Source organism: Coregonus lavaretus (assembly GCF_964263955.1).
Source record: "Coregonus lavaretus genome assembly, chromosome: 34".
NCBI lineage: Eukaryota > Metazoa > Chordata > Actinopteri > Salmoniformes > Salmonidae > Coregonus > Coregonus lavaretus.
This window is the reverse complement of record NC_140021.1, coordinates 5797671-5813812: the sequence shown is the minus strand read 5'-3', so window position 1 is coordinate 5813812 and position 16142 is coordinate 5797671. Positions and strand designations below refer to the sequence as shown.

Below are 16142 nucleotides of genomic sequence, written 5' to 3'. Positions count from 1 at the left end.
TCAGACAGACAACTGTTACCTCCACATCCTCATACCAAAACATACAGTACCAGTCAAAAGTTTCATCATAGCACTTGAAGAATCTAAAATCTAAAACATATTTTGATTTGTTTAACAATTTTTTGGTTACTAAATGATTCCATATGTGTTATTTCTTATTTTTGATGTCTTCACTATTATTCTGCAATGTAGAAAATAGTAAAAATAAAGAAAAACCCTTGAATGAGTAAGTGTGTCCAAACTTTTGACTGCTACTGCTACAAACTTTTGACTGTTAAAGGGTCGGGAGTGGTCGGGAGAGGTTGTGTTTTCTCTAGCAGGAGGTAAGCTTGGCTTCTTATATGGTGTTGAGTAAAGCTTAAACCATGTATTTAGATTGTAGGTAGGTAGTTGTAGTTAGGTATTGTAGGTAGTTTATTTAGGTAGTTATTGTAGGTTATTGTAGGTAATTATTGTAGGTAAGTATTGTATTCGGCTGAGCCCGGTGAAGCACGAGGCTAGCTAACCCACTACCTGGACCAATAAAGCTAGCTAGCTAGCGGGTAGCTACTGGTAACTTTTAGCAACTGTGGATAGTTGTTTCCAATGTTATTTCACGCTTAAGAGTACCTGTAATTAAGCCAGCTAGCTACCTACCATTCAGCTGTTTTTCTAACCTCATTATCTGAGGCATTAACGTTAGGTAGTTAGTAGCTACTGTACTTAATTACAGCTACTGATTGCAGAAGACCAATGTCGTCTTGTCTGCCACCCAGACAGCTGGCGTCGGGTAAGTTTGGCTTTATACATAGCTTGGGCTTTGTCGAGTAAGGCTTAAACTATGTATTTAGATTGTAGTTAGGTATTGTAGGTAGGCATCGTGGGCTGTTGTGGGTAGTTATTGTAGGTTAGCATTGTATTCAGCGGTGCCGGGTGTAGCACGAAGCTAGCTAGCTAGCTAACTCACCTCCTGGACTAGCTGGCGAGTAGCTATTAGCAACGGTAGCAACTAGATACAATATCATTTTAGCCAGCTACATTTGTTCGCAGCGCCACCGTTTTTCAAACAAAGTCAACACAGCAGCCATTGCTAGCTAGCCAACACGACCAGCTACCTGTACTGTAGCAGCTAAATACAATATATTTGTGCTAGCTAGCCAACGTTTAATTATTGCTGCGTTATGAAAGGAACTAGACACGGACACGAATGATCTGTTTAGTGTGTTAACACACTATTGGTAGTTTGTTGTAACCAAGTATTGGTGCTAAACTGTGTGTTATTGGATGCTAGCATGCTAGTTAGCTATGGCGTCATAGTTAGCTAGCTGAATAAAGTAAGTTGAGTCTATTCCTTGAAACATTGAACAGCTGTAGTTCACAACAATTCTAATTTCTAAAGTGGAAGTTGGGAGAGTTTTTATTCGGGTGGTTCAGTGAAACAATTATAGTTTCTGAGGTGGAAGTTTTGGTGAGGGAGGCCCTACTCTCTCCTTTCCCAGATGTTTAGTTCATTTCATTCCGATCTCCTCTGCATTATTGTAGCCATTTGCTACAGCCTGTCAACTATGCCTCTGCCTATCCCTGTTCTCTCCTCTCCGCACAGGCTACACAAACGCCTCACACCGCGTGGCTGCTGCCTCTCTAACCTGGTGGTCCCTGCACGCACCCCACACCTGGAGTTCCAGGTCTCAGGCAGCCTCTGGAACTGCCGTTCTGCTGCCAACAAGGCTGACTTCATCCCAGCCTATGCTACCCTCCAGTCCCTCGACTTCCTGGCGCTGACGGAAACATGGATTACCACTGAAAACACTGCTACTCCTACTGCTCTCTCCTCGTCTGACCATGTGTTCTCGCATACCCCGAGAGCATCTGGTCAGAGGGGTGGTGGCACAGGAATCCTCATCTCTCCCAAGTGGACATTCTCAATTTTTCCCCTAACCCATCTGTCTATCTCCTCATTTGAATTCCATGCTGTCACAGTCACTAGCCCATTTAAGCTTAATATCCTTGTCATCTATCGCCCTCCAGGTTCCCTTGGAGAGTTCATCAATGAGCTTGACGCCTTGATAAGTTCCTTTCCTGAGGATGGCTCACCCCTCACAGTTTTGGGGGATTTCAACCTCCCTACGTCTACATTTCTCTCTGCCTCCTTCTTTCCACTCCTCTCCTCTTTTGACCTCACCCTCTCACCGTCCCCCCCTACTCACAAGGCAGGCAATACGCTTGACCTCATCTTTACTAGATGTTGCTCTTCTACTAATCTCACTGCAACTCCCCTCCATGTCTCCGACCACTACTTTGTATCCTTTTCTCTCTCGCTCTCCTCCAACACTACTCACTCTGCCCCTACACAGATGGTAATGCGCCGCCGCAACCTTCGCTCTCTCTCTCCCACTACTCTCTCCTCTTCCATCCTATCATCTCTTCCCTCTGCTCAATCCTTCTCCCTCCAATCTCCTGATTCTGCCTCCTCAACCCTCCTCTCCTCCCTTTCTGCATCCTTTGACTCTCTGTGTCCCCTATCCTCCCGGCCGGCTCGGTCCTCCCCTCCAGCTCCGTGGCTTGATGACTCATTGCGAGCTCACAGAACAGAGCTCCGGGCAGCGGAGCGGAAATGGAAGAAAACTAAACTCCCTGCCGACCTGGCATCTTTTCACTCCCTCCTCTCTACATTTTCTTCATCTGTTTCTGCTGCTAAGGCCACTTTCTACCACTCTAAATTCCAAGCATCTGCCTCTATCCCTAGGAAGCTCTTTGCCACATTCTCCTCCCTGCTGAATCCCCCCCCCCCCCCCCCCCCCTCTCTCTCTCTGTGGATGACTTCGTCAACCACTTTGAAAAGAAGGTTGACAACATCCGATCCTCGTTTGTTAAGTCTAATGACACTGCTGGTCCTGCTCACACTGCCCTACCCTATGCTTTGACTTCTTTCTCCCCTCTCTCTCCAGATAAAATCTTGCGACTTGTGACTGCAGGCCGCCCAACAACCTGCCCGCTTGACCCCATCCCCTCCTCTCTTCTCCAGACCATCTCCGGTGACCTTCTCCCCTACCTCACCTCGCTGATCAACTCATCCTTGACCGCTGGCTATGTCCCTTCCGTCTTCAAGAGAGCGAGAGTTGCACCCCTTCTCAAAAAACCAACACTCGATCCCACTGATGTCAACAACTACAGACCAGTATCCCTTCTTTCTTTTCTTTCCAAAACTATTGAGCGTGCCGTCTTTAGCCAACTCTCTTGCTATCTCTCTCAGAATGACCTTCTTGATCCAAACCAGTCAGGTTTCAGGACTGGTCATTCAACTGAGACTGCTCTTCTCTGTGTCACGGAGGCTCTCCGCACTGCTAAAGCTAACTCTCTCTCCTCTGCTCTTGTCCTTCTAGACCTGTCTGCTGCCTTTGATACTGTGAACCATCAGATCCTCCTCTCCACCCTCTCCGAGCTGGGCATCTCCGGCGCGGCTCACTCCTGGATTGCGTCCTACCTGACCGGTCGCTCCTACCAAGTGGTATGGCGAGAAGCTGTCTCCGCACCACGTGCTCTCACCACTGGTGTCCCCCAGGGCTCAGTTCTAGGCCCTCTCCTATTCTCCCTATACACCAAGTCACTTGGCTCTGTCATATCCTCACATGGCCTCTCCTATCATTGCTACGCTGACGATACACAACTAATCTTCTCCTTTCCCCCTTCTGATAACCAGGTGGCGAATCGCATCTCTGCATGTCTGGCAGACATATCAGTATGGATGACGGATCACCACCTCAAGCTGAACCTTGGCAAGACGGAGCTGCTCTTCCTCCCGGGGAAGGACTGCCCGTTCCATGATCTCGCCATCACGGTTGACAACTCCGTTGTGTCCTCCTCCCAGAGTGCGAAGAGCCTTGGCGTGACCCTGGACAACACCCTGTCGTTCTCCGCTAACATCAAGGCGGTGACCCGATCCTGCAGGTTCATGCTCTACAACATTTGGAGAGTACGACCCTGCCTTACACAGGAAGCGGCACAGGTCCTAATCCAGGCACTTGTCATCTCCCGTCTGGATTACTGCAACTCGCTGTTGGCTGGGCTCCCTGCCTGTGCCATTAAACCCCTACAACTCATCCAGAATGCCGCAGCCCGTCTGGTGTTCAACCTTCCCAAGTTCTCTCACGTCACCCCGCTCCTCCGCACACTCCACTGGCTTCCAGTTGAAGCTCGCATCTGTTACAAAACCATGGTGCTTGCCTATGGAGCTGTGAGGGGATCGGCACCTCTGTACCTTCAGGCTCTGATCAGTCCCTACACCCAAACGAGGGCATTGCGTTCATCCACCTCTGGCCTGCTGGCTCCCCTTCCTCTGCGGAAGCATAGTTCCCGCTCATCCCAGTCAAAACTGTTCGCTGCTCTGGCACCCCAATGGTGGAACAAGCTCCCTCACGACGCCAGGACAGCGGAGTCACTCACCACCTTCCGGAGACATTTGAAACCCCACCTCTTTAAGGAATACCTGGGATAGGATAAAGTAATCCTTCTACCCCCCCCCCCCCTAAAAAATAAAAAATAAAAAATAAAATAAACATATTGTAAAGTGGTTATCCCACTGGCTATAGGGTGAATGCACCTATTTGTAAGTCGCTCTGGATAAGAGCGTCTGCTAAATGACGTAAATGTAAAATGTAAATGTACTGTATTTGGTCTCTACACTGATAAGGTGGAAGAGAGCTGGACAGTAAAAACACATCTACTGTAAGATGCAACACTGACTAAATAAGTCCACTGGAATACATCATGGAGGAACAGTTTCTTACCTTGCATTGTTGTTTTGGTGGGTTCTGGGAACAGTGGGATGAGCAGGAGGTAGATGAGGTAGACGAAGGAGAACCCATTGTACCGGAACAGACAGGCTGCAAAACAACAAGGCAGTAAGTAACACATCAGATCAGAACCCTTCTGTGACATAACACCATGGATAAATCAGACCCCTTCTGTGACATAACAGCATGGATAAATCAGAACCCATCTGTGACATAACAGCATGGATAAATCAGAACCCATCTGTGACATAACAGCATGGATAAATCAGAACCCATTTGTGACATAACACCATGGATAAATCAGAACCCATCTGTGACATAACAGCATGGATAAATCAGAACCCATCTGTGACATAACACCATGGATAAATCAGAACCCATCTGTGACATAACACCATGGATAAATCAGAACCCATCTGTGACATAACACCATGGATAAATCAGAACCCATCTGTGACATAACAGCATGGATAAATCAGAACCCATCTGTGACATAGCAGCATGGATAAATCAGAACCCATCTGTGACATAACAGCATGGATAAATCAGAACCCATCTGTGACATAACACTGTGGATAAATCAGAACCCATCTGTGACATAACACAGTGGATAAATCAGAACCCATCTGTGACATAACAGCATAGATAATTCAGAACCCATCTGTGACATAACACAGTGGATAAATCAGAACCCATCTGTGACATAACGCAGTGGATAAATCAGAACCCATCTGTGACATAACAGCATGGATAAATCAGAACCCATCTGTGACATAACACCGTGGATAAATCAGAACCCATCTGTGACATAACACAGTGGATAAATCAGAACCCATCTGTGACATAACAGCATGGATAAATCAGAACCCATCTGTGACATAACACAGTGGATAAATCAGAACCCATCTGTGACATAACACAGTGGATAAATCAGAACCCATCTGTGACATAACAGCATGGATAAATCAGAACCCATCTGTGACATAACACAGTGGAAGAATCAGAACCCATCTGTGACATAACACAGTGGATAAATCAGAACCCATCTGTGACATAACAGCATGGATAAATCAGAACCCATCTGTGACATAACACCGTGGATAAATCAGAACCCATCTGTGACATAACACAGTGGATAAATCAGAACCCATCTGTGACATAACACAGTGGATAAATCAGAACCCATCTGTGACATAACACAGTGGATTAATCAGAACCCATCTGTGACATAACACAGAAGTTAGTAGCCTTAATTAGAAGGAACCAAAATAAAATAGAACAACAGCACCAACATTTAAAATGAAAGGGACAAAGTGTCTCTAACAGTTATGATGGCAGCTTTGGAGAGTGGTGTGAACAGTGTCGATGGGTGTGGAGGGAAGGGATAGCTCTATAAAGCCATAGCCGCTGGAAGATGTTTGGGGGTGGGGGTGCTGCGACGGCTATATCGGTTCACTAATACAGGAGTTGTAAAGGCCCAGTGCATTACTTTTATTTTATTTTATATTAATATAAAAAAGAAAAATCATATTTTTCAGGGGGAGCTGCAGCACCCTCAGCAACCCTATTACCCGCGGCTATGTATAAATGTCAACGTTTTTGACACACAGTGTTTGATAGATGCCTGCACTGCACTCAATATTCCAACAGTGTTTGACAACAGGCGTTTGGCACTGGAGAAAACTTGCCAGATCTCTGTCGGAACTGTGCCAAAACTGAGCAAAAACGACATCTACTACGGCTACCCGTGCCAAGAACATCCAGATCGCATTAAGATAAACCGTGGCTGATGCCATTTAAGTCAATTACAAGTCATCCATTAGTCTACCTGGGGAAACATACATGCAGCTCAATCTTCAGCCGGCGCAAAGTTTATGAAAAATTGTCATGTATGGCACTTGTGTTAAATAGGCCTGTGAGTACATCGGCGCACTCGCGTGAGATCATTCAGCCAAAATGAAATATGTTTGCAGCATATTTCTTCAGGCTTTCAAACAAAGTGGACCACTCCTCTGAACAATGATGGACTTGAGTCATTTTCGAAGGAGCTCTATGAATTATTGCATGCAACAGAGGTTGGTGGCCTGCTTAATGGTAAAATAAAGACTCCATCGCTCACTCACCAACCCAGAACTACACACAAAGCATAGATCCAAAATTAGAATGATATTTATATGCACAACAATGGACACACACTTTTTTCAATATGTTTTGACCATGACAGTTTACAATCCAGGGTTACTCCAAGCAGTTTAGTCACCTCAACTTGCTCAATTTCCACATTATTTATTACAAGATTTAGTTGAGGTTTAGGGTTTAGTGAATGATTTGTCCCAAATACAATGCTTTTAGTTTTATAAATATTTAGGACTAACTTATTCCTTGCCACCCACTCTGAAACTAACTGCAGCTCTTTGTTAAGTGTTGCAGTCATTTCAGTCTCTGTCGTAGCTGACATGTATAGTGTTGAGTCATCCGCATACATAGACACACTGGCTTTATGCATGCTGAAAGTTTGTTGTCAATTTGTTTACTGTAAAATAGCATTGTATCTGGTCAAACACCATTTTTTCCAAAACTTTACTTAGGGCTGGTAACAGGCTGATTGGTCGGCTATTTGAGCCAGTAAAGGGGGCTTTACTATTCTTAGGTAGCAGAATGGCTTTAGCTTCCCTCCAAGCCTGGGGGCACCCACATTCTAGTAGGCTTAGATTGAAAGTATGGCAAATAGGAGTGGCAATATCGTCCACTATTATCCGCAGTAATTGTCCATCCAAGTTGTCAGACCCCGGTGGCTTGTCATTGTTGATAGACAACAATAATGATTTCACCTCTTCCACATTCACTTTACGGAATTCAAAATTACAATGCTTGTCTTTCATAATTTGGTCAGATATACTTGGATGTGTAGTGTCAGCGTTTGTTGCTGGCATGTCATGCCTAAGTTTGCTAATCTTGCCAATTAAAAAATCATTAAAATAGTTGCCAATATCAGTTAGTTTTGTGATGAATGAGCCATCTGATACAATAAATGATGGAGCTGAGTTTGCCTTTTTTCCAAAAATGTCATTTAAGGTGCTCCAAAGCTTTTTACTATCATTCTTTATGTCATTTATCTTTGTTTCATAGTGTAGTTTCTTCTTCTTTTTATTCAGTTTAGTCACATGATTTCTGTGACTCACAGGGAGGCCTAGTTCCTATTGTGGCCGATGCGGTCAGCATAACCACGCACATTTACATAGAAAAAAAAACATATCGTCCCTTGTCTGTCACGAATGTTGAATCAAATTATATTTGAACTTACTCTGCCGATTGTCCGTGGGGTTAGTCCTTCAGTGTGTTGAATTTTGAGACAAAATATTCATTTGCATTTTAATGAGGGAAATAAGTATTCTTGCAGTTGGCCACCAGGTTTGCACACATCTCAGGAGGGATTTTGTTCCACTCCTCTTTGCAGATCTTCTCCAAGTCATTAAGGTTTTGAGGCTGACGTTTGGCAACTCGAACCTTCAGGTCCCTCCACAGATTTTCTATGGGAGTAAGTTTACTATATGTTATCATATATATGTTGTATATCCTATTTATGTTTTCAATGAATAGATGCTATTGTGTATTTGTAATTGTATGAAAAATTGTATGAAAAAAAGTATGAAAATGTATGCACTCCCTAACTGTAAGTCGCTCTGGATAAGAGCGTATGCTAAATGACTAAAATGTGAAAATAAATGAAGGTGTGGAGACTGGCTAGGCCACTCCAGGACCTTAATGTGCTTCTTCTTGAGCCACTCCTTTGTTGCCTTGGCCGTGTGTTTTGGGTCATTGTCATGCTGGAATTTTCAATGACCTGGCTGAGGGAAGGAGGTTCTCACCCAAGATTTGACGGTACATGGCCCTGTCCATCGTCCCTTTGATGCGGTGAAGTTGTCCTGTCCCCTTAGCAGAAAAACACCCCCAAAGCATAATGTTTCCACCTCCATGTTTGACGGTAGGGATGGTGTTCTTGGGGTCATAGGCAGCATTCCTCCTCCTCCAAACACAGCGAGTTGAGTTGATGCGAAAGAGCTCGATTTTGGTCTCATCTGACCACAACACTTTCACCCAGTTCTCCTCTGAATCATTCAGATGTTGATTGGCAAACTTCAGACGGGCCTGTATATGTGCTTTTTTGAGCAGGGGGACCTTGCGGGTGCTGCATGATTTCAGTCCTTCAAGTCGTAGTGTGTTACCAATTGTTTTCTTGGTGACTTGAGATAATTGACAAGATCCTCCCGTGTAGTTCTGGGCTGATTCCTCACCGTTCTCATGATCATTGCAACTCCACGAGGTGAGATCTTGCATGGAGCCCCAGGCCAAGGGAGATTGACAGTTATTTTGTGTTTCTTCCATTTGCGAATAATCGTACCAACTGTTGTCACCTTCTCACCAAGCTGCTTAGCGATGGTCTTGTAGCCCATTCCAGCCTTGTGTAGGTCTACAATCTTGTCCCTGACATCCTTGGAGAACTCTTTGGTCTTGGCCATGGTGGAGATTTTGGAATCTGATTGATTGATTGCTTCTGTGGACAGGTGTCTTTTATACAGGTAACAAACTGAGATTAGGAGCACTCCCTTTAAGAGTGTGCTCCTAATCTCAGCTCGTTACCTGTATAAAAGACACCTGGGAGCCAGAAATCTTTCTGATTGAGAGGGGGTCAAATACTTATTTCCCTCATTAAAATGCAAATCAATTTATCAAATCAAAATCAAAATTATAGACTGATAATTTCTTTGTCAGTGGGAAAATGTACAAAATCAGCAGGGGATCAAATACTTTTTTCCCTCACTGTACTCAGATATGAGTTTATGGGCATTTTGCCCTGTGTTTGAGGCACGCTGCCATTGTCCCCTATTTGAGGTTATATATTGCTATTGACCAAGTACGTTTATAATTTATTTCTGTAAACTATTTTCATAATTTTTTTTTAAAATACAACCTCTGGAATGGAAAGAGCCTCGAGGTTAGAGCATTGGGCCAGTTACCGAAAGGTTGCTGGTTTGAATCGGAGAGCCTACAAGGTGAAAACTCTCTTGCTTTGCCCTTGAGCAAGGCAGGTAACCCCAATTGCTCCAGGGGTGCTGGACAATGGTGAGCCTGGCCGTGAACCCACTCCCTGCGGGTGTCTCAGGAGGAGTTGGGATATGTAAAAAACACATTCCATTAAACACTTGTACAAGTGTTTAAAAGGAATATAAGCACCCCCCCCCCCCTCCCCCATTTATATAAGCCACCCCCCCAATGTATTATTAACATCTGTTCCACACCAACTAAATACCCTGCCAGGTCCACTACCTTAACACAGTCATTCAGCACAAAACATTGGTCAATACTCCAGAATATATGGAGGTAAATATATACAAAATACAGAATATATGGAGGGAAATTCAGCGAGAGTAGAGGGATATCCCAGTTTACACTCCGTGGCATTATGAAGTGAGTCATGGATTAAATACCATACTGTAACATATAGTAGCTGCACACCTGTTTCTACTGTATTTCAGTATGAAAATATATACGTAGCTATACATTTAATACTGGTACACTAAACACAGAGGACGCGTGTCCCACATCGGCATTCTTTCCCTGTGCAGCATGTGACAATCAAAAGTGTTATGACACTTCTTCTTCAAACATAACCTTAATCGGAAGAAGACTGAAAATGTCTGGAATTATTGTTCAACTGTCACAACTTCCTCCAAAGCTGCCTCCTCTCCTTATTCGGGCAGGCTTCGGCGTTCATCGTCACCGGCCTTCTAGCCGCTGCCGCTCCTCATCTCATCATTCCATTTGTTTTGTCTTGTTTATTACACACACCTGGTTCATATCCCCTCATCAGTACCTGTATCAGTATTCCCTCTGCCCCCCTTGTCTTTGTGTGTGATTGTTTATTGTGGAGGTTACTATAGCTCTGTGGAGCTATATTGTATTTTGTATCGCCGGGATATTCACCCGTGTGCCTTGTTTTCTCCAGTGTGCCGTTATACCGCACTGGAGTGTTTTACGCATTGCTGTGTACCGCTATCTTACCAAATAAACCCTTTATTCTGTGATTTACCTTCCTGCGCCTATTTCCGTCCAAATCACCCACCACAGAATCACACACCTGCATCATGGAGTCAACAGGAGACAGGAATATGCCTGGAGTCGTGGAGCGGGTCCGGGAGCATTCCAACATGCTAGCCAGCTTGGGCGAAGCAATGGATCGGGTTCTCCAGGTCATCCAACGCCTGGAGAGGAGAGGACCTGACCCTTCAGGACCAGCTGAGCGACCGGATCCAGTCACCCACACCCCAGCACCCAGAGGGATTCACCTATCCCGACCGAGGGAGTATGACGGGTCAGCTGCCCGCTGCCAGGGATTCCTACTGCAGCTGGACCTCTATTTTTTACCATCAGCCGGTTCTATCGGAGCGGGAGAAGGTGTCTGCCCTTGTCTCCTGCCTCTCGGGGAAACCCCTTGAGTGGGCCAACGCTGTCTGGAGTGAAGGAGGAGACGCGTTGGACAACTACGGGGAGTTCGCATGCCTCTTCCGGGCAGTCTTCGATCACCCTCCCGAAGGAAGAGAGGCGGGTGAGCGGCTGGTCCATCTGAAGCAGTGGACGAGGACCGCGCAGGACTTTGCCCTGGAGTTTAGAACTCTAACGTCTGGGTCCGGGTGGAACGAGCAGGCCCTCATCGACCGCTTATGGTGCAGCCTGCGAGAGGATGTCCGAAGGGAGCTAGCCTGCCAGGATACTACGTTGACTTTCAACCAGCTGGTGGACATGGCCATCCGGTTGGACAACCTGCTGGCTTCAAGAAGACGTCCTGGAAGGGGCCTGCCCGTTTCACCCCCCTTCAACCCGGATTACGTTCCGATGGAGCTGGGTGGTGCAGCGATCCGGGAGAATGAAGGACTACAGCTCCAGATTCACTCTTGTGGCAAGAGAGGATACTGCTGCACGCTGTCGTCAGAGTTCTTCTGGGTCTGGAGGCGGCAGGCAGGGCACTCTCGCGTCATCCCATGTAGTGCAAACCCACACTCGTTCAGAGCCCTATGCTGTGCACTTCACCATACACGTCACCTTCCCTGATTACACGGTAGTTCCCCAGTGTAAGGCGCTGGTCGATTCAGGCGCACCTGGGAACTTCATGGACAGGTCTTTAGCTAATAGTCTATGTATCACATTGGTTCCCCTAACCATTCTATTGCCCATCAAAGCACATGACAGTCGACCATTAGGGTCAGGTTATGTTAGGGAGGTTACGGCACCAGTCACGATGATTATGCAGGAGACCCATAGGGAGCAAATCACCTTTTTTATTATTGAGTCCCCTGATTTCACTGTTATGTTGGGTCTTCCCTGGCTCGCACTACACGACCCCACCTTTTTATGGCCGCAGTTGGTTCTCACGGGGTGGTTACGAGAGTGTCAGGGTAGGTGTCTAGCTGTTTCCGTTGGTGCAACCACGGTGGAAAGTCCAGACACTACCTCCACCGTGCGCATTCCCCCCGAATACCTCGACTTGTCGCTCGCATTTTCCAAAACGCAGGCGAACAAATGATCACCCCATCAGGCGGTGGATTGTGCGATAAACCTCCGGTTAGATGCTGTGCCTCCCAGGAGTCATGTCTATCCTGTCGCAGGCTGAAACGGAGGCTATGGCTCCGGAGGCTAAGGCTATACATACGTCTCCAAATCCCTGCGCCAGGGGTTCATACGTCCCTCCACTTCGCCCGCCTCCTCAAGTTTCTTTTTCGTGAAGAAGAAAGACAGAGGTCTGCGCCCTTGCATTGATTACCGGGCAATTAATCAAACTACCATTCGCTAAAGTTACCCTCTACCCCTCATCTACTCTGTTATCGAATCAATGCATGGGGCACGCTTCTTCATGAAATTAGATCTCAGGAGTGCGTACAACCTGGTGCGTGTCCGGGAAGGGGACGAGTGGAAGACAGCATTCCGCACAACCACGGGGCATTACGAAAACCTGATGATGCTGTACGGGTTAATGAATGCTCCATCAGTCTTCCAGTCCTTTGTGAACGAGGTGTTTCGGGACATGCTTGGTTGCGGTGTGGTGGTCTACATCGATGACATTCTGGTGTATTCCGCTACGCGCGCCGAGCATGTGTCCCTGGTTCGCAGAGTGCTGGGCCAACTGTTGGAGCATGACCTGTATGCCAAGGCAGAAAATTGTCTGTTCTTCCAACAGTCCGTCTCCTTCCTCGGATTCCACATCACAACCTCAGGTGTGGAGATGGAGAGAGACCGCATTTCAGCCGTGCGTAATTGGCCGACTCCAACCATGGTAAAGGAGGTGCAGCGCTTTATTGAGTTTGCCAATTACTATCGGAGGTTTATCCGGGGCTTTGGCAAGGTCGCAGCTCCCATCACCTCTCTGTTGAAGGGTGGGCCGTCCTGGCGCCGCTGGTCTGCTCAGGCTGACAGTAACCTGAGGTACTGGCCCATCCCGATCCATCATTACCGTTCGTAGTGGAGGTGGATGCGTCCAAGGTAGGGATAGATGCTGTCCTATCCCAACGCTCGGGTACGCCACCCAAGCAGAACTACAATGTTGGTGATCGGGAGCTGTTGGCTGTTGTCAGAGCCCTGACCGTGTGGAGGCACTGGCTTGAGGAGCCGAAACACCCTTTCCTCGTCTGGACTGACCACTGTAACCTGGAGTACATCCGGGCAGCGAGAAGGCTGAACCCTCGCCAGGCCAAGTGGGCCTTGTTCTTCACCCAGTTTTATTTTGCATTGTCATACATACCAGGTACTAAGAACGTGAAGGCAGACGCACTGTCACAGCTGTACAACACAGAGGAGAGGTCCATACACAACACCCCCATACTCCCTTGCCAGAGGACATAGTGTCTGACCGGGGTCTCAGTTTACATCCAGGGTCTGGAAGGTTTTCATGGAACGTCTGGGGGTCTCGTTCAGCCTGACCTCTGGGATTCACCCCGAGTCTAATGGGCAGGTGGAACAGGTGAATCAGGATGTGGGTAGGTTCCTGCGGTCCTACTGCCAGGACCGGCCGGGGGAGTGGTCGGTGTTCTTGCCATGGGCCGAATATGCCCAGAACTCTCTCCGCCACTAACCTAACTCCCTTTCAATGTGTCTTAGGGTATCAGCCGGTTCTGGCACCATGGCATCAGAGCCAGACCGAAGCTCCTGCAGTGGACAACTGGTTTCAGTGTGCGGAGGAGACGTGGAACGCTGCCCACGTCCACCTCCAGCACGCCGTGCGTCGCCAGAAAGCCAACGCTGACCGCCACCGTAGTGAGGCCCCGGTCTTTGTACCGGGTGATCGGGTCTGGCTCTTGTACCAGAATCTGCCCCTCCGCCTGCCCTGCCGGAAGCTGAGCCCGCGGTTTGTGGGGCCGTTCAAAGTCCTGAACAGAATAAACGAGGTTACGTATAGGTTACTACTCCCTCCTGATTACCGTATTAACTCCTCGTTTCACGTGTCTCTCCTCAGGACGGTGGTGGCTGGTCTGCTCCAGAATGGAGAACGTACTCCGTCCATTCTATCCTGGATTCGAGGCGTCGGGTGAGGGGCCTTCAGTACCTCGTGCAGTGGGATGGATACGGTCCGGAGGAGCGGTGCTGGGTCCCGGTGAGAGATGTCCTCAATCCCTCCCTGTTGCGGGATTTCCACCGTCGCCATCCGACTCACCCTGCTCCGCGTCATCCTGGCCGTCCCCGAGGTGTGATTGTTTATTGTGGAGGTTACTATAGCTCGGTGGAGCTATATTGTATTTTGTATCGCTGGAATATTCACCCGTGTGCCTTGTTGTCTCCAGTGCACTTGAGTGTTTTACGCATTGCTGCGTACCGCTGTCTTACCGAATAAACCATTTATTCTGTGATTTACCCTCCTGCGCCTGACTCCGTCCAAATCACCCGCCACATCAACAGCAGCTGTGTACTCCCTCCCTCCCTGCCTCCCAAGGCACATTGTGGCTTTTCCAGGGGTTTGGAAATTAAACACTAAATTGAAACAGGCACCTGTCCCTCTGTGGCATGCTCTTCGACCACAAGAAACCCCTTTACTGTAGCCCCTCAGCGTCAGAACCCTCAGTGTCAGAAGCCACCCAATCCTGAGGTCCCAGCCTGCTTGAAGAGGGGTATGTGTGTGCAACGCATGCATATGTGCATGTCTGTTTGATTATAAAACCATGACCACCACTTAAAGAGTTGTGCCCTGTGCGTGGGTTGCAGGCAGACTTGTATCAAGTTAGTGTACACCATTACAATAACAAAGTCCATTCATTAATATCACTTGATGCAACAAGGTTCGTGTTTACATTGCAGAGAGCAGAATATTTAGGAGTGAGTTTTCAACTGTGATTTAACACCGGAGGCGTTTATGTACAGGTAGTCTCGCGTTGCCATACCTCCAAAATCACGTCGCTGTCATGCCTCCCTTGGAGGTCTGGAGTATTTCGTACTGCGAAAACGGTTTGAATGGTCTGCTATCTCCCAGCAGCAAGATTCTGATTGGATGTTACATTTCAAGAACCCTCCCCCCACATGGCCGTTGGTGCTACGTGTTATGTTCGTCACTGTTTTCAGACCGGGAAGGACACATTTTGCAGAGTTGTTCCATATGCTAGTTTGCAACATTGCAGAAAATTGAAGAAATATTGGAGAAAAAAATGAATTCTGTTTTGCCAGAAGTGTGCTCTATACACAAAATCGACATACATCAACATATTTTGATGGTGTTTTCATCTGTGATTTCCTGGCCATCCTCATGCACTGTTGCACCTACGACTCTAATCTAGTGAGTACTACTGGAGCTCCGCCCAAGAAAGGCATTTGATTGGTTTAACGTGTGGCATCGCTTATTTACATCGGTTCCCACCCCTATTTAGCTATTTTTCTGCCATTAACTTCCCCAGGCTTCCTGTTTTAGGGAAGCCTGGTTCGTGACGAGGATAATGTACAGGATACTGATGGTTTAGATTCATGTATTGTAATTATGGCAGTATGGCAACCTTCATTTGTGTGTGTGTGTCTGTGTGTGCGTGTGTAACAGTGTTGCTTCCGTCCCTCTCCTCGCTCCAACCTGGGCTTGAACCAGAGACCCTCTGAACACATCAACGGTCTCCCACGAAGCATCGTTACCTATCGCTCCACAAAAGCCACAGCCCTTGCAGAGCAAGGGAAACAACTACTTCAAGGACTATGAGTGAGTGACGTCACCGATTGAAATTCTACTAGTGCGCACCTCTAACTAGCCAGCCATTTCACACCGGTTACACGTGTGTGTGTGTGTGTGTGTGTGTGTGTGTGTGTGGGTGTGTGTGTGTGTGTGTGTGTGTGTGGGTGTTATGGTTC

At 47.2% G+C, this 16142-nt stretch overlaps 1 protein-coding gene across 1 annotated transcript in view; it reads right to left on the bottom strand.

The window, feature by feature from the left end:
* Window positions 1-16142, bottom strand: part of LOC311109253 (piezo-type mechanosensitive ion channel component 2-like) — a gene marked incomplete at its 5' end in the record, with an annotated part of 193925 nt that overhangs the window by 157145 nt on the left and 20638 nt on the right. Inside the window, one exon of the mRNA XM_084152091.1 lies at window positions 4767-4862. Within this exon, the coding sequence (XP_084008217.1) occupies window positions 4767-4862 (96 nt within the window). The remainder of the gene's footprint in view (window positions 1-4766; window positions 4863-16142) is intronic.